Below are 25,762 nucleotides of genomic sequence, written 5' to 3' on the forward strand. Positions count from 1 at the left end.
GCCCACACTCATATACGCCCCTCCCCTTAGAATAAGTCTTGTTGCTTCCTTTTCGGACCAACCAGAATTGTCTTTTCAAAAAGTCCCGCCTTCTCAATTTAGCTCCGCCCCATCCTGGTCCCTCAGAGTCCTTCCCTCCTCCTTTATGTTCAGCCCCGCCCCCTCTCTGTTTTCTCCAACGAATCTTTTCGCGTTTCTCCAATCAACTCTGGCTTTTCTCCGGCCCCTCCCACCAACTCCGCCTCCCCAGCACTCTTCTCTCCCTCCCATAGCTCCACCCCCACAGCAGCTCAGCCAATAATCCCCGACCATGACCCGCCCCCCCCCCCATCAGCTACGTCCCGCTCCGGCTCGGCCAATCGGGGCCCTCAGCTACGGTGCCCCGCCCCCTTCCTCCAAAGTCGCGGCTGCGGGGGCCGCGGCCCGCCAGAGGGCAATGCGGCGGGGGAGACGGGGCAGGCCCCACCTCCTTTGCCCGCCCTGCCCTCCCATTGGCCAGAGCGGGGGACAGGAGGTGGAGACCGGCCAGGGGGCGGAGACCAGCTCCCGGGCCGAGCGGTGCGGCTCACGAAAGGCAGCCCGAGCGCGACCAAGTCCGTGCGCGGGGCGGCGGTCAAACTCAGGCTGCCAACCCCGGGCCCACCGGTGCCATGGACGGCCTGCGACAGCGCTTCGAGCGCTTTCTGGGACAGAGGAACTTGGCCACCGAAGCGCTAGGGGCGCTCGAAGCCAAGACCGGTGTCGACAAGCGGTACTTGGCCGTGGGTGAGCCGTCGGGAGGCCCTCGGGGCCGCCCATTTCGCAGACGGGCACACTGAGGCGCTGGGACACCAGGGCCTCAGACCTGACCCTCCCGGCCGGCCCCGGCTGCCAGGTCCAGCTCTGGCGTCGGGGCACGCTCACAGACCCCCGGGGAGACCGAGATCCCAGGGAGGGGTCGTGGACAGGAACCTCGGGTCTGCCTGCAGCTCCTCCCCGCCCCCCGCCGTGAGGTCTTGGGCGACCCCTTCTCTTTGTCCCGCGGCACCCCTACTCTGGCCGTCAGGTCTAGAGGCTGTCCTCAGTGCCCTGGGTGCCAGCCAGGCAGAAGTCCGGTCCTTCCAGTCGTCCTACCGACCCCGGGGAGGAGGGGCCGGGTAGGCAGCCTATGCCCTGCGAGTCTCCACCACCCCCATCCAGGATCAACCCCAGCGTGGAAGCAAGTTTTCCCAGGGCATGCTTCAGACCAGGAGGCGAAGGGTCACTGCCACCTCCCCTCCCATTGTTTACTGCTAGTACCACCCGACCCTTGGCCTGCCCTTCCTGCTCTCCCATCCGGAGTTCGGTTGTTTGACCGCTGTGGTGGGGTTGGAGGGAGGTTGGATGGGGCCCACAGAGAGGACTGTCCAGCCACCCCTGATTTCACTCCCATTTCAATCCCTCCTCTTTCTTTCCTCCTCCTGACCTTGAGTGGCCCATACCACCTTCTGAAACTGTCTAGTAATTGCCCCTTAAGTGCCTCCCTCTCCTCTTTTTTTGGTGCGCCAGGCCCATCCACTCTCTCCCACCTCTTTCAGGTAGCCCCCCTCCCCGGAATGAATCACAGGACACTTGGTTCGGACACTTGGGTGCGGGCTCTGGGTGAGGATGTGCCACGTGTTTTGAGCACCTGTGTGCAGATCCTGAGAGGCCACTTTCCTCCTATTTCCTCTCCAGCTGGGGGATTCCCATGCCAGACAGCCCAAGGAGGGTTCAAAACCTGTCCCCCCAGGTTCCTGATGCCCAATCCATGTCAGCTCAGCCAAGGATTGCCCTGGGGAGCAAGCGTGACCTGGAGCCTGGCTTTCCAGGTCCCTGGTCCCTGATAACACTAGGCGGGGAATTTAGGTCATAGAGCACTGGGGAGGGGCCTGGTTGGGAGGAGCCTCTGGGGAGGATGGGGGTCACAGGGAGGAAACTGAGATGGAGAGAAGCCGGGGCTACATGGGAGGCTGCCCCTGCTGCCTGCCCTGAGCTTCTACCCCCTCCCTGGCCCATCTGTCGCTGATCCCTGGGGCTGTGCCCCCCCTCCATGTCCAAGGTTATCCTCTCTTTGCTGAGGCTGCAGGAATAGGGATTGAGGGGAAGGGTGCCCTGGGGGAGCTGCTCCACCCCAATCAGCAATTTCCAGGGAAAGGGTGCCATTCCACCAACCCCTCTCCTAGATGTAGGAACCCTTGGGCCCCACCTGCCCCGTGCCAAGATGGCCAACTCCCCTAGCTCCCAGCTCACTGAGGAGGAATCCCAGGGAAGGCAGTGAGCAGGCCTCTCAGGGCCAGCTGGGGATCCCCCCTCCCTCTCCTGACCCCAGACCCCAGGGATAAAGACTAATGCAGGTGGAGAGCGTGAAGGTGATTCTGCCATTTGGTCCACTAGTAGCCTCTATCTCTCTGTGCAAATGACAGCCTGGTTGTGGGGGGCGGAGAAGAGGCTGTAAATGCTCCCAGAAGCCACAGCGTCTCTCTGAGTGACCCTGGGCAAGCCCCATCCCCCCAGCTTACATTTCTCCTAGCTGTTGGATGAGATAGAGCAGGGAGGAACAGAGCCCTGCACACAAGAAGCACTTAATAAATGCAGCAGCAACCATTATCATTTTAGAACGGCTGACGCTCCTGGGCTCCCCTCACTGTTCCGCTCTGAGACCTCAGACTGCTGGGAGTGTGTTTGGGCCAGCAGAGGGCACTCACAAAAGTGTAGGGAGGGGTCCTCTGCTGAGTCTCGCTAACCCCACTGCAGCCCTGGGGGGCAGGGCCGCTACCACCCCACTGACAGATGGGGAACCTGGGGCTCCAAGCAGGCGTCACGTGGTGGGGTGAGAGCTCTCCTCAGTCTGGGGGACTCTCCAGATGGCGCTTTGCTCCCTCCCACTAAGAAAAGGGCTCGCAAACGGGGCCGCGCTGCCCGCAGGACACTGGGGTTGTGTCTGGAACATCTGTGGCCGTCATGACCGGGGGGCTCCTGGCATCGGGATGCTGCTCCACAGCCCAGATGCAGTGCCCAGGACAGCTCCTGAGAGAGAATGACCTGGCTCCAGTATCAGCAGTGGCCAGAGGGACAGACCCAGGATTAAAAGTTAAAACCTCTGTTGCCTTTCTCTGCTCTCCAGGAGTCAAGTCTTAACGACAGAGTGGTCTATTCAAACTCTAGTTTCCCGTGCTCTGCCCATCCTGTAGGACCCGGAGCGAGGTCACACATACATTCAACAAACATTGGGCAGCTCCCTGGTACAGACCAGTCCCGAGGTGCCCATGTGCCCTTGGAGAACTCCCAGTCTCGTGGGGGAGACTGACATATTAGCCACAAGACTCGGGGTTCAGGGCTGTGATGGGGATGGCCCAGGTGCTGCAGGGCAGTAACTCGTCCTGAAGGGGCTGCTGTGGCTTTGGGGAGGCGTGGGGGTGGCAGGTTTTCCGGGTCAGGCTAAGAGGGCTCTGTGGTCCAGCTCAGCACGTGCAGGGATCCCTACCCATGCCCCTCTCTGCAGGAGCCGCCACTCTGCTAAGCCTGTATCTTCTTTTCGGCTACGGGGCATCTCTGCTGTGCAATCTCATCGGCTTTGTGTACCCCGCATATGCTTCGTGAGTGCCCGCTGGCGCTTGGCGGGGGGAGCATGGGGGGTGGCCAGGGCCCCAGGCAGCTCCTGACCCTGCCGCATACCACCCACCCCCAGAATCAAAGCTATCGAGAGCCCAAGCAAAGAGGACGACACTGTGTGGCTCACCTACTGGGTGGTGTACGGCCTGTTCGGGCTGGCCGAGTTCTTCAGCGATCTACTCCTGTCCTGGTTCCCTTTCTACTACGTGGGCAAGGTGGGCGCCGCCAGGGACGCTCCTCCACACAGGCCCCAGAGCTTGCAGGAGGCGACCAGGGGACCAGGGTTCTAAGTGGGCCCCACCCTACTGCCCCCAGAGTGTAATGGGGAGACTCAGCCCCTTCCCTGGGGAGACAGGCTCTGCCAGGCAGGGGGTCTGATGGGTCCATCCAAGGGGTGTCTGATGGAGGAGACCAGGCCCATCACATGGGTATCTGACGGGGGCGGTCCAGGTCCACCCCAACCCGGTGTCTGATGGAGGAGGCTCAACCCCTGCCCCCAGGGGCACAGAGCAGGCCGAGTGTGACTCCTGCCGGTTCCCGCAGTGCGCCTTCCTGTTGTTCTGCATGGCTCCCAGCCCCTGGAACGGGGCTCACAGGCTGTATCATCGCATCATACGTCCACTGTTTCTAAAGCACCACGAGGCCGTGGACAGCATCGTGAGCGACCTCAGCGGGCGGGCCCTGGACGTGGCGGCCGGAATAACTCGGGACGGTGTGTGCTCCCAGGGCAAGGGGTGTCTGTCTGTCCAGTCTCTGTATGTCTGTCTGGCCTCTGGCTCCCCGGCCCCCATCACCTTGACTCCTCCTAACTCTAACTGGCCTCCACCTGGCATCTCGGCCGCCTCCGTCGGGCACTCCCCACCCCCTCACTGTCTGCCTCTCTCTCCTACGCTCTCGGGAACCAGTCCTGCAGACCCTGGCCCGCAGCCGGGCCCTCGTCACCCCGGCGGCTGTGGCCGTGAGCCCCTCACCACTCTCAGAGCCGACTGTACGTAAGACCCACCCCCAGGACGTAGGGCACGCACGTGTGTGCCCGTGTGCGTGAGCGTGAGTGTGCGTGCCTGCACCTGACTCTCTCCCCGCCAGGGGGGCCCCACACTGGCCCCCAGCAGCCTCCATCCCACTCTCTGCAGCTGAGCACAGCCCTTGGGCCCCTGGGCACAGCCAGACCTACCTCACCCCCGGGCCCTCTCTCTGCAGCCCAAGCAAGCGTGACTCGACTTCAGAAAGTCAAGTGAAGTCCCTGTCCAGCCCCGGCAAAGACCTGCCAGCCGGTAAGCTGGAGGACACATCGCACCCCAAGTCTTCTGTGGCTTCCTCTGAGTCCCCAGCAGAGTCTTCCACCAGCCCCTTGTCCCCGAGCAAGGCAGCCGCCAGGACCTCTGCCAGCCTGAGCCAGTCCCAGCCTCACTCCCCAGCCACTGGCTCTGTCAGTGGCTCCCACCTGCCTGGCAAGGTCCAGGGTGGGCTTCGGTCTCGAGCCAACTTCTCTGGCCAGCCCCAGGCCCCTGGCCAGCCCCGGGCCTCCGGCCAGACTCAGACCCCCGGCCAGACTCAGACCCCCGGCCAGCCCCGGGCCTCCGGCCAGACTCAGACCCCCGGCCAGCCCTGGGCCTCTGGCCAGACTCAGACCCGTGGCCAGCAGCGCACCCAACTGTCCACCACTTCCTCAGGCCCTTCCCAGATGGCCCACAGGTCCTCAGGCTCCAGGCAGCATCCCAGCACCTCCTTCAGCCAGGGGGTCCCCCTCGTGCAGTTTCCCAGTGGCACCACCATCCCCACACAGCCCCCCAACGAGACCCCCAATGGGCCAGGGGACTCAGTCCCCAAGGCCTCCAAGCCAAGCAGGCAGCCCCTAGCACTGCCCACCAGCAGCACCTCAGTGCCCGAGCTGCCTGCCTCCTGCCAATCTGAGTCCTCCCTGGAGTACTCCTCCGAGTCCACCATGGAGGCCAGCTGCAGCTGGAACCACAGACCTGGGCTCCACTACCTGCAGCACTGCTGGCGGCTGAAACACCTGGCCTGCTAGGGAGGACTCAGTAAAGCTCATCTGGACCAACCTCGTCCAGCTGTCTGTCCTTTGGGGGCCGGGGGAGGGGCTTCGCGGGCTCGGTCTCCTCCTCCAGGGGCAGGTGCTGCGCAGCACCACTTCGCAGATGAGAAAACTCGGACTCAGAACGGAGGGCTCACCAACTGGCCAAGACATGCCCGCAGGCCCGGGAGATCCTTGTCCTCACCCCTGAGCTTCCTCCCTCTCCTGGCCTAGCGGTCAGGCTCGCTCATGTCAGACCCCTTTGTTTTAAAAACTCTTCTAAGAGAAGCAAGGTAGAGGAAACAGTCCTGCCTTACCTGCGCTCCCCCCAGAAGCAGGCATCGGGCAGGAATTTGAGTTCTCAGGAGGAGACCTGTGAAGCACCAGTAGGGAGTGGAGCAGGGATAGAGGGGGATGGAGGAAGGCGGTGAAGGTGTGGCCAAGCCCAGCACACCTGCGGGCAATTGGTGCTCTGACTCCCATCGAATGCACACCTGAGACTTAGCCTGCCCAGGTGCTCAGGAAGCAAGGCCTCATCCACCACCTTGGTGGTCCCTAGCCAGCGCCCCCTGCAGGCAGCGCAGGGGGCAGGGCTAGCCAGCCTTCAGCAAAGAGGCCCTGGGAGGCTGGCTGTGGACATCAGCCTGGCCTTCCTGGAAATGGGGAGTGAGAAGCTGGGTGGGCATGGCCAGGACTTCCTACCACCTGCAGTTGGTTTCCTGTGTGAGGCCAGCATGACAGTGATCACAGAAACAGGCAGGGACAGGACGAGTGAGGACAGTGATGGGCCTGCCGTGTGGAGAGGGGCAACATCTGGGTGCACAGGAGCAAATCAAATCCAACGGGATATAAATATCCAAAACACCTCCCTGTTCAAATTCAGGTCCTCTAAAGCAGTCGGAAGCTGGGGGTGGGGGAGCTGAGCAAGGAGGTGGTCTTGGCCAGGGCCCTAGACCTGGAACTACACCTGGAACCAGCTCCAAATGGAGCCCAGGGGCCCGAGATTTGTGCCCCTACATCTGTCGGTCACTGGCTTCAGCCCAACCCCCAAGAGGGGTCTGTAACCCTGCGGGGATCTCCTTGAGGTAGCTCCTGTCAACCAAAGACAAATCTCCCACGAGACGTCAGCAGCCACGCCTGGGAGGACCCCGTGGTGTCCATCACAGACAGTTTTCCTAAACAGGTGGCAGCTTTGCACCGCTCCCAACACTGCAGCCCTGTGTCCTCATCCTTGTCAACTCCAATAAGGAAGCAGGAGGCACTGAGTGCTACTAGAAGCAGGGGGTCCAATTCATCCATTCCATTGCTCAGCCAATATTGATCACCTACTGTATACCAGGCCTTGCTCCAGGAGCCAAGGGTAGAGTAACAATCCAGAGAGAGAAAAATCCCTGTTCCTAAGGATTTGGAAGGGTGACCATCAACACGATAAACGGATAACACGTCAGAAGGAAGAGAATGTAATGGGGAAATGGGCAGCCGAGAGTCGGGGCGCAGGGGCTCCCCCATCAGGCAGGGTCAGAGAAAGCCTTCTCTATGGAAATGACATCGGAGTAGACATGCGGAGGAAGTGAGGGCACAAGTCTTGTGAACACGAGGGCAGGAGTGGTCCAGGCGGCTACAGAGGAGGAGGACTTTGCCTGGCGGGTTAGAGGAAGATCGGCGGGCTGGTGTAGCGGGAGCCATGTGAGCGAGGGTGAGAGAGGTGGGTCTAGGGGGTGGACCATGCAAATACCTGCCTGCTTCTGGGGGAGCACAGGAGACGCAGGACCGTTTCCTCTACCTTGCTTCTCTTAGAAGAGTTTTTAAAACAAGGGGACTGACATGAGCAAGCCTGACCTCTAGGCCAGCGAAGACTTCGGCTTTAACTCCGGGATGTAGGATTTCTTGGAAGGAGGGGATCGAGGCTAATTATTAATGAGCTCCCACCCTGCTGGGAAGTCCACCTGGGCACTGGGGACAGGGATCTTGGCATCTGCTTATCACTGCCCCAGCTGTTTGAAGATGGTGGTGTGACCTTGGTCCGGGGCTGGCTCTCTCTGCACCTGACCTCGCCCCGCTCCCGCTGTGCCCCTCAAAGACCATCCCAGGGCCCCACCCACCCCTGGGTCAGCTCACCTAGGAACACAGGTGAAAGGACACACGCCTGACTCACCAGGTGGAGGCAGTGACCTTTAGTCCGTCAGACATGTTTTAATTTAAACATACAGAAAAGCGTAGTCAGTGACTTGAGGCAAGTAACGCATCAGGGCTGGCCCTGCTGGTCACTCCCCACCCTCAAAGGCAGCCCCATCCACACCTCCCCCCACCCGTGAAGGTCACTTGCATCCCGTCCACGGTGTTTTCTGCCCTCTCCCGTCTGTCTCAGACTCGCCGCACTGCCACGGGCAGGGCCCCTGGTGCCCTTCTCTTCCGCTGGCAGAGAGCATGTCATTCTATGGGAAGGCCGTAGGGTGCCCCATGCCACTGTGGGTGGGCCTTAGCGTTGTTTCCAGTTGGGGGCTATTGTGACAAAAGCTGCTAGGAACATTCTAGAACCAGTCTTTGGTAAGCAGTGCTCTCCTTCCCCTTCGGCATTCACTTGTCAGACTGCAGGGTTTCAGGTGAGAGTGTGAGCCTCCTGGAGCTGCTTTAACCAATTACCACCAACTGGGAGGCTTGGGACAATAGAAATTTATTCTCTCACCATCTGGAGGCCTCAAGTCCAAGATCCAGGGCTGGCAGGGCCGTGGTCCCTCCAGAGGCTCCAGAGGAGGGTCCTTCCTGCCTCCACCGGCTTCTGGGGGCCCCAAGCATCCCTGGGCTTGTGGCCCCATTGCTCCGACCTCTGCCTCCACCACCACATGGCCATCTTCTCGGTCTCTCCTCTGCGTGTCTCTTACAAGGACACCTGTCATTGGATTTAGGGCCCACTTGGATAATCCAGAGTGATTTTGAGACCCTTACCAACATCTGCAAAGACTCTTTTTCCAAATAAGATCCTGTTCACAGGTCCCAGGGGTTAGGGCGTGGACGTGTTTATTCAACCTTACACGTGAGCGTGTGTTCGGCTGTAGCAGAAACAGCCAAACTGTTTTCCCAGGTGTTATGCCATTGTAACCTGCACACCCTCATCTGATCCCGCAGGATGTGAGACAGCCTGGATGGGGTGGTTCAGCAGCCCTTCAACTGGACACGTGTCCTCCCGTGGGTCAGCCAGCTTGTACGGAGTCAGTGAGAGACGAGCACACAGCAGGAGGGTGCTGTGTGCAGAGAATTAAAAACAGTAAGAACAGCATCAGACCCCCCCAGGGCCATGTTGCTGAGCACAAATGTTCCTGGGGCTGCTGAATCCACTGGTGTGATTACTTTTGTCTTAATAACATGGACGCAAGTTTCCAACGTGCCTCTTTTCCTTCTTCATTCTTTAATAAACGTCATCTCCCTTGGGAAGTCCAGAGAATTCCCAGTTCCAGATGCGTGAAGACTCGGCTGCGTGGGCTTCCCTTGAGAGGACGTTCCCATCTGTAATCATTTGCGGTCTCTTCAGGGACACAGTAAATAATAAAACCCTGAGAGCTGGGGATTGTGCAGACACGAAGAAGCAGATCTCGAGTCACTCCATTTCCGTCATTCCCTGTAAGCGTCCGGAGTTTTTATTCCTGTTTAAAGCATCAAAGCCGCGTGGTATCTTTGCTGGGCGAGCGTGATCGCCAGTTTCGCTGTGCACGTTGCTGAATTTGAGAATCTTTAGAACCACAGTGTTTTCTACTCTCTTTAAATCGTTCCGTCGATTTTTTTATTTAAAGCTCAAGAGAAAACCAGAAAAACAACGAAATGCTTACTGCGGAGGGTTACAGGATCACGACTGGAAACAACGTTGCCACTGGCAGGAGAGGCCGTCCAGAGACCGGGCTGCGGGGAGTCCTGGCCTCTGTGGCCACAGGCCATCTCATCTGCTGCCCGAGTGGGCCCTGCACTGGCCTCCCTCCCAGCAGGTGCCTCGCCCAGGCCAACTGGTCTAGCTGGTGGGGAGTAGGTGGCAGCGCTGACCCACAGAGCTCTGGGGAGGAGGAGGCTGGAGACTCCCATTCCCTGAGACACCCTCACCCTGCAGTGAGGCAGAGAGGACCACCTCTGGATAACAGGCCCGGGCAGTAGGGCCCTTGGGGGCTGCGGGTAACACCGGGAGCGAGCAATCCTTCTTCCCCCGTCCTGCCACCAGGGGGCGCCCGAGCCCCAGGCCCGCCCTCCTGAGCTGCGCCCCGCTGTGCCCCGCTGTGCCCCACGGGAGGGGGCGTTCTGGGGATTCTCCAGGCCTGGGCTGTCCCAGGTGCTGCTGGGTCCCTGGCGTACAGGAGGCACTCAATAAATACTCTTTGGAGGAATGTGTGAGTGAACGGAGGGGCGAGGGAAGGAGTCCAGGAGAGTGTGATTGCCAGGAGAGCCGGAAAGGGCACTGGGATGGGGAAACAGGCAGAGAGAGGGGCAGGGCCTGGCCTGAGGTCACCCGCAAGGTCCAAGGCTGAGCCATCCATGGATGGTACAGAAGAGCAGACACTTCCAATCAGTACGTGACCTAGGCCTGCTTTCTGGGCTCTAGAATTATACCCAGGACACACAAGGACAGGGCACAGGCTGAGGGCAGGGGCTCTGAACTGCCTCCTCTCTTGGAGTGGCAGGTCTTGAGAACTGCCTGAGATGAACATGCGGCCCCCAAAGGGGCATGGGGAGGACGCTTGGGACCTATGGAAGCCCCACGTGCCCCTATCCTCATATTCCCTGTCCTTGTTGTTCCCCCACCCGGGGTCAGACATGCTGAGAGGAAGTGGGGGCTGGACCAGGAGTGCATGTGGTCACGTGTGAACATCTGGTGAGAGCTCCATTGTGAGTCAGACTGCCAGCGCATCTTGAAGTCTCTGCAGCCAAGTATGTGTAACTGGGGTGCCCTTGTTAAGAAAAAGTGTTTGTAAAAGTTAATAGGAATAAAAAAGGGGTGAACAGCAGTGTTGCCTGGAGGAAACCCTTCCCTGCCCTGAGCTGCTGAAGTTGTCAAGTTTATCTCTGAACTTCTTGGTAGCCAGGGTAAAAGGGGAAACTGGTATGTTACAGTGAATTAACATTGCCTGGGTAGGCATGTCTTCTAGGGGTCATGTCTGTTTGTGACAGAGTCTCTGAATAGGTGAGGGTGTGAGTGTAAGTGGCAATGAGAAGGGAGAGACAGAGTGTCAGGGAGTTAAACAGTGATGAGATTCCTGGTAGCTAGGGCAAAAAGGGAAACTGATACATTACAGTGTCTGTTTAGGCATGTCTTCCTCCAGGCCATGCTTGCTTGTGACAGCGTCTAATCAACTGAGTGTGAAGCAAGGGGAATAAAAGCAGACACAAAGTCTCTGAGTGTAAAATAGCTGTAAGTTTCCTGGCAGCCAGGGTGAGAGAGGAAATGAGTTAAAGAGTCAATTCAGTGTGTCCTCATCAGTACCTGCCTGCTTGCAACAGTGGATCTGAGTGCAGGAGTAGAAGCGGGTGTAATGAGGAGTCACAGAGCTGCAAGTGGGAGATACTCCAAAGCTCCCTGGAAGCTATGCCAAGAGGGGAAGTATGTTGACTTTGAGCCTAGCCAGGCATGTCCTCCTCGTGGTGTGTGGCTGAGGCCTGGTCTAGGGGCTCAGACAGGGCAGTGCTGGGCGGCCAGGCGGACACGGCTGTCCTCGGCAGGGCTCCAGGGCCGGGCATAGCCGGCGTGGGGCAGCAGCAGCCGGTCCTGAGTGCCATCGGGGCTGATGAGGCGCCGGGCAGCCAGCAGGTACTCGCGATGGAGGGCCAACACTGGGCAGGGGCAGCGGCTCGGTGCCCACACGTACTCGAGAGCACGCAGAGGTGAGCGGTTCTTGTAGATGAGCTGCACGCGCACCTCATAGCGGGTCTCCTGGGCCTGGCGGAGGCGGCCCCGCACTCGGGCCCGGAACACTGTGGGCAGGGCGGGTGCTAAGGCCGGCTGGATGCTCTTCCCTGGGCCCCATCCACACACCCACTGCCAGGCAAGGGAACTAGGGGTCGGGAGGGGCATCGGGGACCCTTGGGGTCTGTGGTAGCCAAGGCCTGGGGTTGGGGTCAGGGTCAGGTCAGGGATCAATGAGGGGTTAGGGGTCAGATTAGGGCAAAGGGTCAAATCAAGGAGTCAAATTAAGGTCAGAAGGAGTCAAGTTGGAGTCAGGTCAAGGAGTCAAGGGTAAAATCAGACCAGGGTCAGAGGTCGGCAGGACAGGGATCAAGTTCGGGACAGTGAGGGGTCAGGTGAGGGCTGGGGTCAGGGGTGTCTTACCGAAGTCGCTGCCACAATAGTGGAGCAGCCGGTGGGCACGACCTCGGGTGTCAGGACAGGGTGGGCAGGGGTCTGTGGAGGCAGTGCCATCAGGGGCACAGGCCTCACCTCCCTGCTTGCTCCCACCCACGCTGTCCCCTCACCTGATGTGGGGGTCGGGGTCTGATGGAGGATAACGGTGGGGGCTGCAGGAGGCTCAGGGGGCCGAGGTTCCACCTCCCGAGGCTGTGGCTGCCACAGGGGCCAGCCCAGGGCCTGTGCCTGTGCTTGGAAGGGGCTGTAGAGCTCCTGGGGGAGCCAGAACTCGAACTCAATGCCGGGGTTGGGCTCCTGCAGGAGGACCTGGGGAGGGGGTCACACACTAGGGAGCTGCAGTCAGGTATGATGGCCCAGCCTTCCCTCTGACACTCTGACCCCTGCCTCCTCCCAGATCCTATAACCACCGCAACGTGTCCAGCTGCCCCATCAGAGGCCCGCCCGTACCTGCAGGAGCAGGTCTTGGGAGGTGGGCCCGGCGGCGCTCAGCGTCTCCTCCCGCCCCGTGGCGCGGGTGTAAACCACGCGGGTGCCCGCCGCCTCGTAGGTCCCGGGCGGGCTGACCGCCCAGTTCCCGTTGAGCACGTAGCGCCCGTCGCCCCCCATCAGCGCTGCAAGGGAAGGGTGAGCCCGAGCTTCCCGGAACAGGCCTGGCCCGCCTCCCTACCCTGGCGTCCCCCTCCCTAGGCCTCAGTCTCCCCGTTGGATCCGGGTGGCCAACAGGGCGCCTCCCCCCGGACCCTGCGGTACCCAGGTGGTTGCGGCTCCGGTGGGCGGCGCGTATGTGCCTGGCGCCCTCAGGGATCAGGGTCACGTTCCAGTACCCAGCGAAGGCACCTGGGCGGGAGGGAAGAAAAGTGTTGGGAACAGGGTGGGGTGTATTTGAAGGATGATTTAAGGCTTAAGTGAAGTGCTGCGGTGCGGGGGTTAGCCAAGGCCCTGGTGCTCGGAAAACGCTTCCTAAAGGATCGGAGTTACGTTTACTGTCGCTTGAGTGCGGCAGCGAAAGAGTTAAGCCCCCATCTGTTCTGCGAAGGGCGGGACAATCTGGCAGTGGCCAATTACAATGACGAGTGGGGGGGCGGGCCGCAGACTGCCCGCTCAGCTCGGGACTTCGTTAAAGGGCCCGCTCAGGGACAGAGTGAGGAAGGGGTGGGCGGTCACCGGCGTCACGGAACACGCGCTGTACGAAGAGGCATGAGTCGTTGGCGCCACCGCAGCGGCCGCAGCGGTCTTCGCGGGCGCCCGAGCCCAGCAAACCGTCACAGCCGGCGCTCTACAGGGGTGGGGAGGACACGCGCGCGGTCAAACGCCCCCCAGCCCGGGGCCGCTGTGAGCGCGAGGGTGGAGGGGTGAGGGGGGGCTCATGGAAGAGGGCGGGACCGAGAACTGAAAGGATGGGACTGGGGGCGGGCCCCAGTGGGAGGAGGCTGGGGGTGGAGTCTAGTGATGATAGGTGGAGGCCGGGAGGGCGGGGCGTTGCTAAGGGGTGGGGCCAAGTGAAGAAGGCCCGACCGGGAACTAAATGAATGGGACTTGGGGGAGAGGCCTGGAGGAAGGAGCCTAGGGTGAAATCTAGGGAAAGGCGGGGCCCTGATGGAGGTGGGCGGGGACGGGGCTGGGCCTGGAGACCTCACCAGACAGCGGCCAGCCACGCAGAGCCCTGGGGAGCCCTGGCTGCAGGGGGTACCGTCCAGTACTCGACCAAAGCTGTGATAGAAGTCGTGCCCCTCTGCCAGGCAGTTGAGGTCACACTGGTTGGGTGCTGGGGGGCGGGAGGAGCTGGTGGGCCGGGGGACCGCTATCTGAGTTCCAGCCCCCTCCCTGCCAGTCTCCCCCAGGCAACAATCCCTTTGGGCAGATGACGCCCAGAGACAGACAAAGCCACACACAGAGGCTGAGGCAGAGCCAGGACTGGAACTTAGGCATTCTTCTTCCAGTTCCGCGGGACTCTCCCAGGCCAGTATCTAGGCCTGCACTCATTTGTTCATTCATTCATTCATGTTAAGTCCTAATATTAGGGGGTCCTTACATGTTTCCATTATTAACATCATCACCCATCCTTCACTCATTCTTTCATTCTACAACACTTATTCCACAAACACTTGTTGAGAACTTAGGATTTTCCAGACAGTGTTCTAGGCTCTGGGGTATAGCAGTGGGCAGAACTCACTCAGTACTTGGGCCCTGCACCCAGCAGGTGCCCCGTAAAAAGTATTTGTCCAGTGCTGACTGAGTCCCGCATAGCCCGGGTGTGTTGCTGGCCCTGCCTGGGACTCAGTTTCCCTCTCTAACTTGCAGTGGACAGTCAGATCACACCCACAGAACACCAGCCCCGATCCCTGCTCCCTTCTGCTCAAGCTCTCTCTGGCTCCCACATCCCTGAGGCTGGCTGGCAGACCCTGCCTGGATTGGAACCCGAGCTGGCCATGACAGGCCTCTGTGGGGGTGGGACCATGACAAGTTTCCTCCAATTCTTGAGGCGAAGGGAAAAAAAAAAAATCCATGAGGTCGAAAAAAAAAATCTATGATGGAAACTTTCTTCATTCTAGGATTTTCTTATCTGTGTCTGCTCCCACCATGGCGTCTGAAACTGCCTATCTCCCTTAAATCTGGAGGTGCACTGCCCCGGGCACAAAGTTATATAACTCACTATTTTCAGCTCAGTGTGGCAGCATTTCCTGCTGCTAGGGTAAGTTTGAAAACTGTTGGCTTCTGGATACAGCTCCAAGTAAATCCTCACCCCGGTGTTCGACCCTGTGCATAATAGACCCTGCCTCCCTGAGCCCCTGCTTCACATCTCACATGTGCTTTTCCCCACTGCATCACCTCACCAACTCCTACATATCCTTCAAAGCCCCAGTGCTAATGCCCCCTTCTTGCAACCCTCCAAGTTCCCCTTCTTTCTTAGCAGCCACTTTTCCTTGCCAGCTCTCAACTAACTGGAAGGTAGGCTACTCACCTCCATAGAAGGGCACCCACAGGTAGGTCTTCTGGGTGCCCAGGACAGGGTGGCCATTGTAGAGGGCACACTGGAGGTCTCGGAAGGGCACAGCCCCTAGGGGACAGTCCTGGGGATGGAGATGGATGGATCAGAGGCTGGGATGGCCCTGGGGATACCCAAAAAGTCTGGCATGGTGGCAAGCATACTTGGCAGCAGGGGTAGGGAGGCAGGAGGGCTTCAGGGAAGACTCAGTCTTGGAGGCGGGTAGAACTTACGGGCAACTGGCAGAGGCGGTACTCGTGAGTGTGCCCCCAGCATAGCTCTTCCCCGGGAAACCTACAAGGATCAGGGCTTCCAGACCCTGGTCAGGACCTCCAGGAACCCCTTCCCCAGAGCCAGCCTGCCCATCCATCCACCCCCCCAACCCTACCCACATTCCAGCTGAATCAGCTGGATTAAAAGGAGTAGCATGTGTGGGCAGGCCGAGGGTGCGGCCAGGGGCTGGGCTGGGCTGGCAGGAGAGGAGGGGTAGGGACCCCCTCCCGTCCCACCCAGCCCTCCGCACCGAATGCATCTCCGGCTGCGCATGGAGAGCCCTTGCCCACAAGAACTGGAACAGCGGCTCCAGGAACCCCACGGAGTCCACTCGCCTGAACCCTACTTGGGGAGAGAGAGGCACAGTTAGCCTCGGAAGGGAGGCTAGTGACCCCCACAGCACCAGCCAGTTCCCCATGTCCACTGCCCCTTGGATTCATGTCCCCCTTTACCTGAGCGTTGTCCCCCAAACCACAGTTGAGAAGGGTCCACAGCAGGAGCAGGAGGCCCCGGAGGGGGTGGCGTCTGGGGGAGCAGAGGGGGACCTGCAGTGGGGGTGCCAGCTGGCCAGGGGTTCAACCCCAGCTCTGCCCTGACTTAGCTATGTGATTTTGGACAGTAGCTCAACCTCTCTGAGCCTCCCTTCTCATCTCTGAGACATGAAGTGATAATAGAGCCCCCCACGGGAAAGGTTTGAGAGGCCCGTCAGGCTAGGTGAGGAAAATGGGAGTCGCAGAGCCTGCTATGGAGAGAGAGAGCTCAAAATTATTGCTATTGGTGGTTTATTGTCTTATGATGCACACAGAAGGTGCTTATTCACTGTCTTCAGGAGGAAGGAATCATCCCAGGACAATGCATGAGTGTCTCCAGGGCCCCAGGGCTGTCCCCACTCTCCCCACCATCATCGCTCCTACCTTCCTGTGTGGCCAGGGGCCAGCTGCTCTGCTTCCCCAGGCCTCAGTTTCCCCATCTGTGCAGTGGGAACCAGCTGGGCTCAGTCCAGGATTCTATGAGAACTTGCAGAGGGTGTGGCCAGTGGGAGCTGGAGCTGGTGTCTGGCAGAGGCCCCCCGGCGGCCCCCAGCCTCCAGGGCCCCCTCAGCTCCCAGACTCACAGCAGCAGGGAGCTCCGGGGTTGGGGGAGGGGCAGGGAGGGGTGACCTGGCCCTGGTCCAGTCTGTGCCTCATGGCCTCTTGCAGAGGGTGTGGGACGGAGCCCCAGGGCAACCTGCAGAGGGAAAAGGGCCACCAGTGAGAATGAGGCAGGGAAGAGGAAGACGGCTGTGTGGGTGCGGTGGAGGGGTGGCTGGGAGACTTTGCCTCCCTGGGCCTCAGTTTCCCCATCTGTCAGGGGAGGAATGAAGTCAGTTGTCATTCCCATGTGACCACGGCATGGGTGGCGAAAGGGGGAGGGAAGCAGCTGCCTCGTGAGTCCTCTCTCAGGCCAGGGTCATGGAGCCCAGCGGTCAGCAGAACCCAAAGGACACACAGGACACGCTGGAGTCCTCCAGACCTCGAGGTCCTGGGCACCGGATGTGGAAAGGTCAAGTCCCACGAGACCTTCTAGAACCCGTTTCCCTGGTTATCAGGCTCTCCTGGCTCTGGCATTAGAACTTGGGGCACCAAAGGTCTGGGGCCAAGGTGGCTCCAGGCACTGAGAACCTGGAGGACCGCGGGGCAGGTCCCCCTCTCTGACCACAGCCCGGCAGCCAGCTGCACTTCTGAACCCCAGCCTTGGCTGGCCCAGGAAACAGAAAGCAGTCTGGGCTGGAAGGTGGACATAAGGGGAGGGGGATTGTACATCTGACAGCCGCTCCCCACTGAGCACTGACTGGTGGAGTGAAGGTCTAGGTGATGAAACATGCCAGGTGAGGCGGACCACCCTTCTCCAGAGCCCCCTGCCCGAGTAGCAGAACACACGCCCTGTTTTGGCCTCACTCCTGAACGTCAGTGAGATCTCAGGACAAGCCACGCTTCTGGGCCTCAGTTTCCCCAGGAGGAAATGGGGATGAACTTTCTCCCAGCCTGGGAGTTGCTTCCTCGCCACCGCCCAGACTAGGGAGCAGGAGGAGACGCCGGCTGGCATAGTGGGGGGATAGGAAGAGGGACTTACCGGATACGTAGAGCCCAGGCGACGCGTCCTGGCTCCCCGGGCCGCCCCTGGGCTAGCGGAAGCGGCGGGGCAGGCGAGGAGGGGCGGGGGGAGCCCGGGGCGGCCCCTCCCACCCCGCCTCCCAGGGCGCGCCCGGGTCGGGGTCTGGAGGGACGGCGGCCCCGTGCGCCCCCGCGCGGCCGTCCCGCGCCTGGACGCCGACCTGCGGCAGGGGACTGCCCCGCAAGATCCCCGGTCCCCCAGAACTGCGGCCTGGTGACCGCGCGTCCCTGTCCCGGTGCCCTTGGGAGGCCCAGGGCGGGGGAGCCACGTGGGGACCCACCGCCCTTACCCCCACCTCGGGGCTGCTATTCCGGGCGCCGCGGTCAGGGCCAGGGAATGTGCGCGAACCGAGGTCGCCCTGCTCTGGCTCCGGGCGGGCGCTGCCCTCTCTCCACCGACGCCCAGATCGCGTCCCCACGAAAGTCCCCTTTCCCAGCCACTACCCTCCCTTTCCCTCTCCCCACCCCTCCCTCAAGGTCACGTTACTCAGGAACCCACGCGCCTGGGTTCCGATCCTGGGGCTTCCACCACCCCCAGCTCAGGGCCCCAGAGTTCTGGGGAGAAGCTCAGCCCCAGGGGCCAGGCGTGAGGGGTGGAGAGCCCCCTCCCAGCCCGGCGCATTCCCGGGCGCTGCTGTCACCAGAGGACGCGCCCCACCCAACCTCCCGCTCTCTCCGCCGGGCCCCGTGCTGCAGGCAGCGACTTCGAACTAGACCCGGGTCCAGAAGGTCCTCGTGCCACGTGACTGTGGCCTCACCCTCCCCGACCTCAGGTTTCCCATCCAGGCAATGGGGCCAGCGGGGGTCTCCACCCCGACGACACCTCCAGGTGGATCTCAGCTCTTGGCGCGGACCAGCAAGGACGGGGTTACTTCAGGGCTCCCCACTACCCCCCTTTCCTGGTTTTGCATCTGCGCGCCACCTCCCCCCCCGCCCACGCAGGGACTCAGCCAGCTCCCGCCCTCTTCTCGCCCTCTCCCCCAGCTCCTCCCTGTTGCCCCGTGATGCTCCCTGGCGAGCAGGTTGAGGACAAGGAGGCATCAAGAGGGTGATGGGTGGACTGCCCTTCTGCTCCCTGGGCTCAGCCGGCACTCAGCTTGAGTGCCCCCTCCTCCGGGAAGCCTACAGTGAGGTCTCCAGTCCCTGACCACAGGGAGGGGGTGTTGCCTGTCCACTTTTGTCTGGCCTCCAGCCTAGAGCAGCTCAGAGCAGGGCCACCCAATGCCATTCATTCATTCAGCACTTACTGAGCACTTACTGTGTACCACAGCTGTGAACCCAGCCAATCAGGCTTGTGAGTGAGGCAGCCCCCGGGAGGGTATAATCCTACCTTCTGACCAGGATGCTCTGAAGAAAAAGCCCAGACCCACTGCAGATAGGGTAGGGGGTCAGGAAGGCCCTCACTGAGGAGGTGATTGACACAAGGAGGTGGGGGAAGGGCAGCCCAGGCAGAGGGAACAGCATGTGCAAAGGCCCTGAGGCTGGAATAAGAAAATAGAGACAGTCAGGAGGTTGGGGTGGGTGGAGATGAGGTCAGAGAGGGGTGGGGGATGGGAGAGGGTGCTGTAGTTTTGGGAAAGCTGACACTGGCTGCTGTGGGGGCAGGAGTGGGGACCCAGAAAGCAGTGAGATGTGTTGGTGGCAGGGGCAGTGCAGATCATGTGGGTGGGGGTGAGAGCAGTGGGTGGCTCCCAGCTGTTGAGGAGTGGAATGGAGTCTGCAGGCCTTGCTGACAGATCCCAGGGGGTAGGAGTTGGGAGGAGGCAGGCAGGGGCTTGGCCTGAGCATCCTGGGAGGGGAGGTGCCCCATTCACTGAGGGGAGCAGGTGGGGGCCTGGTGGAGGGAGGACAAGTCCCGAGGTCACTTCTGGATGGGTCTAGGGTGAGGTAAGAAGAGGCTTGGAGCCCAGGGGCCATGTCTGGCTGGAGATGGACACATGGGTATCCTCTGCACACAGGGGTGTTTAGCATCGTAGATGAGGCCACAGGGTGTGAGTGTGGACAGAACAGAGATTGGGGCCTGAGTACCAGAGGTCGGGGCAGGGAGCAGAATGGGTGGGCGTGGGGTCCCGGGAGGTCAGTCACAGGAGGATGGGCTTCTGGGAGGAGAAAGGGCAGCCTGGGTGGGGAAAATGAGGCTGGAGAATGGACCAGGGCCCGAATATCAGAATCAATGGAGGTAGTGACCTGACAATGTTAAGCCTGGTGGGACTGCGCTGGAGAGAGGACGCAGGACAGGCAGTGGGGACGGTGTGGGCAGGCGGCCTCGGCGGAGCACCTACTGTGTGCTGAGTTCTGGACTAGGGCCTGAGTGGCATCTGGAATAAATCAGGCTTGGCCAGGAGCTCCACCAAGCGGACAGTCACATCCGCCTCAGATGTGCCTCACTCCCCAAGCCCCAGCCCTCAGGGCTATGCAGGGCGTGCATACAGCGACATCTGTCCTGTGTGGAGCAGACCCAGCAGACATGCCGCTCCGCAGGGATGCATACAGCAGACACTGCCCTGCAGAAAGTGTATACAGCAGGTACTGCATCCTGCAAGGAATGCATAAAGTAGATGCCGACCCTCCCACGGAGTGCATACAACAGTGTAGCCTGTAGAAAGTGTGTACAGAAGTCATGGCACTCTGCGAGGACGGTATACAGCAGGCACTGTGTCCTGCGGGAAGTGCATACAGCCCGCACCATGCTCTACAGGGAGTGCCTACAGCAGGCAATGCACTCTGCAGGGAGTGCACACAGCAGGCACTGTGCGCTGTGTGGGGCCCCTAGTGCTTGTGGGATGGCCAGCTGGGGTCGGGATGAAGGTGTGGTGCACCGTCCCAGTCCATGCCCTGTCCCCAGCCTTTGTTTCCCCTCAGGTCCCCAGCCTCCCACCTTCACCCAGGACGTAACTCAGCTGAACTCAGCTGATTCCCAGAGGAGGAGGCCGAGAGCTCAGCTCAAAACACCTGGTGCAGGCGGAGGGGTAGCTGTGAGGTTTGGGGGCTCCAGGTGCCTGGACACAGACACAGTGGTTGACGGTGTCCCCCTATGCTGAGTTCCCGCCTGGACCCCATCCCTGAGGCCAGGCCAAGTGGAGGCAGGTCCTGGCTGATGTGGGTCATCCGGGCTTCTGCTCGCTCTGTGGTCTCACAGCCTTGAGCCTCCCTGTGCCCAGCCTCCTTCTCACTGTGGCCTCCCTTGATCCCTTGGGCCTGGCCATGTGGTCCACAGGCCACTCCAGCCTCCTGCATAGACTGCGTGGGAGGGGTCTGGCCACCCCAGCCCAGAACCTGGGGTCTCTGGAGCTGCCCAGCTGCCCCTGGGCAGGAGCATGAATGGAGTAGGATCGGGGGCCCTCCACGGCGGGGGTCGCCCGTGGGAGCTGGGATGGTAGTGCCTTCTCTGCCCCAGGGAGATGCCAATGGAGGGAGAAAGTGGAAAGGGCCAAATTTCAAAATTGGTTGTTTGAGTCCCTGGTTGTTTGAAGCCACTCACCCGTTATTTTTCATTTTGGCAATTCTGGATTTCTGTGACTTCTAATCAAGAGGTCCCCACACGTAGGGACCGGCACCCTTTCCACCCCCCTCACCCCCAGCAGGGCCTGCGGCTTATGCCGCCGATTCGGTGACGGGGGGCTTCATCTTGCCGAGTCGCCCCTGTCTTGGGGGACTCCCAGCTGCCCACGTGAGAGGAATCCTCACCCCTGCCTTACGGGCTGGGACGCTGGGGTGCAGAGGAGCAGAGTCACACGCAGAGAGACTTGGAGGTCTCACCCACATCTGAGTGGGTGTCCTGAGCTCCTCTGGGGGCAGGGCGGCAGGGGGACTTGCCTGAGGTGGGGATGTTGGGGGCAGGACCTGGACGAAGAGGGGGAACTGGACGCAAGAGGGTGTGAGGGAGAAGGTGTTCCCAGCAGATAGAACAGCATGTGCAAAGGCCAGGTGGCTGGACGAGCAGGGTGAGAACCAGGCCCAGCGAGGAGGTCTGTATAGCCATAGCGGACTGAAGAGGACGTTGGCTTTCAGGCTGGAGGGGGCAGAGGCCTCACAGGGCCTGGGGGCCAGGAGTGTGGGACAGTTGCTCAAAAATGGCAAGAAATCTAAGGAACGCTGTTAGGTGAGAAAGTCAGAAAAGTTCCGCGTGATCTGATGCCATTTACATAAAAGACAAAGAATCTACCTTCCCATAAACTCGGGCAGGAAGCTGACAGGAATAAACCCCTACGGTCACCCACGATGACCTTGGGGTAGCGGCTAGGGGTGACTTTGAGTTACTGCCTTTTAGGGTTTATTTTAATGTCTTGTCATCTTTCTTTTTCTTCCTTTTTTTTTTTCATCGGAGGGCCTGGGGATTGAACCAAGGAACCTGTGCACGCTGATCATGTGCTCTACCACTGAGCTACACCCTTCTGTCCTTAATTCTTTTTTTTCTTGAAAGATAATTTTTATTTTAGAATAATTTTAGATTTACAGAAAGTTGCAAAGATATTACAGAGACTTTCTGCCTACCCTTTGTCATTAGTCATATAATGTCCCCGCCCCCTCGTCCCCTAGGATGTCTATGTCCTGGTCTCTGGACCTGAGGACGTGTCACCTCATGGGGCAGAGGCGACTTTGCAGGTGGGTTTAAGGCCCCTGGGATGGGGGTGACCCTGGATTCCCGGGGGATCCCATGCCATCACAGGGTCCTCATCAGAGGGAGGCGGGAGGTCAGAGTCAGAGAGAAACGGGAGATGCCGCGCTGCTGGCGGTGAGGATGGAGGGGGGGCCGCGAGCCAGGGATGTGGGGCCTCTAGAAGCTGGAGAAGGCAGGAGCCGCTTCTCCCTGGGGTCTCTGGAGGAGTAGCCCCGCCCACGCCTGGGTTTAGGACTTCTGACCTCCAGAATGTGAGATGATAAATGTGTGTTTTCCTCAGCCACCAAGTTTGTGGTAATTTCTTACAACAGCCACAGAAGACAATGACTATTTGTCACATCAAAAGAATTGACATCGGTCTGTTACCACTACAATGAACAGTATTAGTGATCACTGTTACTATTGACCAAACTCCAAATGTTATTTGGATACCACCAGTTTCTTTTCTTTTTTCCAACCAATTTTTTTTTCTGTTCCGGGATCTCATCCAGGAACCCACATGACATTGAGCTATTTCTCTCATCATTGATAAAAAGACACACGCAGGTGAGATACGGAGTGCTCCTGTGGACATCTAGCTGGTTCTGATGCCCACACAGAGTTTGCATGCAGCCAGCGCCAATCCGGGTCCCTTAGCAGAGGTCAAGGCGGCGTTGGGCTGAGGGGACCCGGGGGGGAAGTGCACCTGGAGGAGCAGCACCTACTCAGGACCCTGAGGATGCCCACCCAGCAGGCGGGGTCTGGGGCAGCCTGTGGAGGGGGGTCTGAACTTGCCCAAGGCTCCCCAGCGGGTCAGCGCATACAGGGGACACAGCAAGGAAACACACATCCAGTCCTGTGGGACAGAAACCTGCAAACTAGCAAAGAAATGGCGTGATTTCAGGTGGTGGGTGTACCACAGAGGGACTCACAGGGTGTGGGTGGCCCCTACCTGGGTCCTGGAAGATAAGAAGGAGCTTCTGGGTGAAGACTAGGGGGTGGAGAGCACTTTGGGCAGCGGGAATGACATGTGCAAAGGCCCTGAGGTTAGGATGAGCTTGGTACGGGATCTCAGACTGACAGAGGCCAGGGGGGCCGGACCAGGGTGAGGGAGTGGGTGTGTGGAAGGGCCACGGGGGCATACACGCAGGCTTTTGTATATGATCTGATTTGGTTCTAGAAAGCTTCCTGCTGTCAGGAAGAGGGTGGGCTTTCTGGCCCTGGGCCCCAGAGCATCCCTGAGTCCAGCTCTCAGCCACCCTCCGAGAGTCCACACACATTGTGTTTCCAGACCTGGCCACAGCTGTCCTGGATGATCCTGACCCTGGGCCCTGTTTGGTCCTGCCAGGGAGGCCCCCAGTGGTGTCTTCAGTTTCATCTCTTCCTCTAGATCACCCCTGAGCTCCCCAGATAGGCATCAATGTCCCCCAGTGTACTCTGGATACCCCCTCCCTGACCCTGTCTACCCGCCACCCTGCCTGTAGACGGGTCCTCGTGTCACGGCTCAAAGGGCAGAGGTGGAGTGGCTGATCACAGGTGAGGCTCTGCTCCCGGATTGGGGGGTCATCGAGCCCCACAGTGGCCCCCACCACACACACCTCCCTGTCCCATCTTTCACTCCATCACTCTCTGAGCTACAGTGTGGACCATGTGTAAGAGTGTCCCAAGCTAAGTAACAGGACAGTGTGCTTCCCAGATCACTCACTGCACTCAACCCTTGCCTCAGGCTCTGCATTTGGCAAAGGCCAGACTGAGACAGGGCCCTGACTGTCTCCCACTGGCCTGAACCACTTCGGCGGCGGAAGAGAGTGAAGAAAGGGGGTGGGGGGCTTCCACACTGAGCCCTGGGTACCAGGAGAGGGAGAGGAGCCTCAGACGAGAACTCAGAAGATTTAGCAAGAAAGGTGGGGGACAAGTCCACAGAGAGGTGTCCCGGAGGACAATGGAGGACCCTGCTTCTAGAAGGAGCCAAAGACAGTGGGTGCTGGGAGAGGCCAGGACAAGGTTTGTTCCTGGGGGGAGGCTCCGAGGACGTGGCACCCAGGTCTGGGCAATCCCACCCCTTCCCCAGAGATGGGCCAGTCTTGAGGGCAGTCTGAGAGGAAGCTGCAGTCACGGCGTGTCTGGAGCACTGGGATGGGTCCCTCCCACCAGCTCTGCTCACTGGCCGTCCCCAGGGACCTGCCAGTTCTGGCCAAGGGCTCACGAGTCAGGCAGGAGGGCATCCACTGCGCTTCAAAGTCCAGGAGGCAGGAGGCTAGAGAGGGACCCGGGAGCCGGGCTGAGTCTCGTCTGCCTATCCCAGCTAGGGAAACTTCTGGAATTAGGGGGGCCACGCCACTGCTGACCCCGCACCCAGGCCCGCCAGCCTCCCTCGGGAGTCCAGTGCCCCGCACTGTCTCAGCAGCCACCCCCTCCACCTGCCGCAGGTATTTTGAGCAAAGCTTGCCGGCTTCTCCTGGGAAATCTGCTGAATCTGGAGAGTTATCTCAGGTCAGGGAAAGAACAGACTGGAGGGAAATCAAGTGCATGGCCTCGAGGGTGTGGGCTCAGGGGGCTGGGTGGCCAGGCCAGGGGTCCAGCCCATGCCCACCCCAGCCTCCAGAGCCCTGGGCTGGGGTCAGCATGCAAGGGTCAGGCAGCTCCACTGAGTCTCCTCACCCCCAACTCCTGCCCCTTTGCAAAACCGCTCCTGTGCTTGCTACATGCACTGAGCCTCAGTCTTCTCATCTGCAAAATGGGGGTATTCTTCAGCTCCCTAAGGCTGTGGTTTTTTGAGGGGTAGGGAATCTAACATAGTTTCCACTTTTTTTTTTACTGTGGCAAAATACACAGTAACACCAAATGCACCATCTTAATCATTGTTAAGCACACAGCTCAGTGGTCCTAAACAGGTTCACATTATTGTACAGCCATCCCCACCATCTTGTCCAGAACTTTCCATTTCCCTAAACTGAAACTCTGCCCCTATTAATCACCGACTCCCCACCCTCCTCCAGCCCGTGGCCCCACAGTCTACTTTCTCTATGGATGTGACTCCTCCAGGTCCTCTTGTGAGTGGAATCAGATGGTACCCGTTCTTCTGTGTCTGTCTTATTTCACCGAGCATCATGTCCCCGAGGTCCATCCACACTGTAGTGTCAGAATCTCCATCCCTTTTAAGGTTGGGTAACGGCCCAGGGTGTGGATGGACCACGTCTGTTTATCTGTCTTCGTCAGCAAAGGACACCGGGGAGAGTTTCTTCTTTTTGGCTGTTGTGAATCGTGCTGCTACGTTTCTCACTTTTTTACAAAGCTTGTTTCATTCTAAAGTGCTGGGGGGAGGGTGTCCCTGCTCGGGGTGGGGCCGGGGGTGGTCAGGCGGGGCACGGGAGGTCTCCCCAGCCCCGAGGTGGAGGTTTAGCCAGGAAAAGAGCAGGTGGCCGGGAGAGGAGGGGCAGAGGATGTCAGCTGACAGGCCTGCTGTGAGGCTCTGGGCTGGGAATTTAGGATTTCATTCCCCCAGGAGGTTTCTGGGGGTCCCACAGGCTCCGCCACCTGCCCCAGTGGGAGGGCTTCTCCTGTGATCCTGGAGCCTGTGGGGCAGTACTGGGGGGCAGGGGCTCCAGACCCAACAACCTGCACTCCTGCCGGGGTTTGACCACTGTCCGGAGACCCTGGCTTGCCTGTGCCTTCCTGATCCTCCACTTCCTCATCTGTATGACGGGGCTTAGAACAGTGCCTACTTCCCAGACAAGCCACTGCCTGGCAGGGGCCTGCCTTTCTC

The 25,762-nt window shown here is 60.0% G+C and overlaps 2 protein-coding genes across 7 annotated transcripts; one reads left to right on the forward strand and one right to left on the reverse strand.

Annotated features, from left to right (window-relative positions):
* Positions 1-380: 380 nt before the first annotated feature.
* REEP6 (receptor accessory protein 6) lies at positions 381-4,923 on the forward strand. Its single transcript, XM_011000343.3, has 5 exons — positions 381-765; positions 3,503-3,596; positions 3,689-3,827; positions 4,156-4,324; positions 4,813-4,923. The coding sequence occupies exons 1-5, from the start codon at positions 651-653 to the stop codon at positions 4,848-4,850; spliced, it is 555 nt and encodes a 184-aa protein (XP_010998645.1). The 5' UTR covers positions 381-650; the 3' UTR covers positions 4,851-4,923.
* A 2,889-nt stretch (positions 4,924-7,812) lies between these two features.
* Positions 7,813-18,272, reverse strand: ADAMTSL5 (ADAMTS like 5). Of its 6 annotated transcripts, XM_064479642.1 has the most exons (15): positions 17,356-18,271; positions 16,358-16,470; positions 16,158-16,259; positions 15,696-15,768; positions 15,494-15,585; positions 15,204-15,264; positions 14,947-15,055; positions 13,622-13,749; positions 13,149-13,260; positions 12,735-12,821; positions 12,432-12,595; positions 12,092-12,290; positions 11,949-12,020; positions 11,488-11,593; positions 7,813-10,572 (listed from the first exon to the last, which is right to left on the reverse strand). In XM_064479642.1, the coding sequence occupies exons 3-15, from the start codon at positions 16,211-16,213 to the stop codon at positions 10,203-10,205; spliced, it is 1,629 nt and encodes a 542-aa protein (XP_064335712.1). In that variant the 5' UTR covers positions 16,214-16,259; positions 16,358-16,470; positions 17,356-18,271; the 3' UTR covers positions 7,813-10,202. The 6 variants fall into 6 exon arrangements, with proteins under 6 accessions (XP_064335712.1, XP_064335714.1, XP_064335717.1 ...); XM_064479644.1 differs by lacking the exons at positions 16,358-16,470; positions 17,356-18,271 and having other exon boundaries at positions 15,494-15,588; positions 16,158-16,195; XM_064479645.1 differs by lacking the exon at positions 12,092-12,290 and having other exon boundaries at positions 10,308-10,572; positions 16,158-16,470.
* Between the last annotated feature and the right edge of the window lie 7,490 nt (positions 18,273-25,762).

This window comes from Camelus dromedarius, chromosome 27, assembly GCF_036321535.1.
Source record: "Camelus dromedarius isolate mCamDro1 chromosome 27, mCamDro1.pat, whole genome shotgun sequence".
Lineage (NCBI taxonomy): Eukaryota > Metazoa > Chordata > Mammalia > Artiodactyla > Camelidae > Camelus > Camelus dromedarius.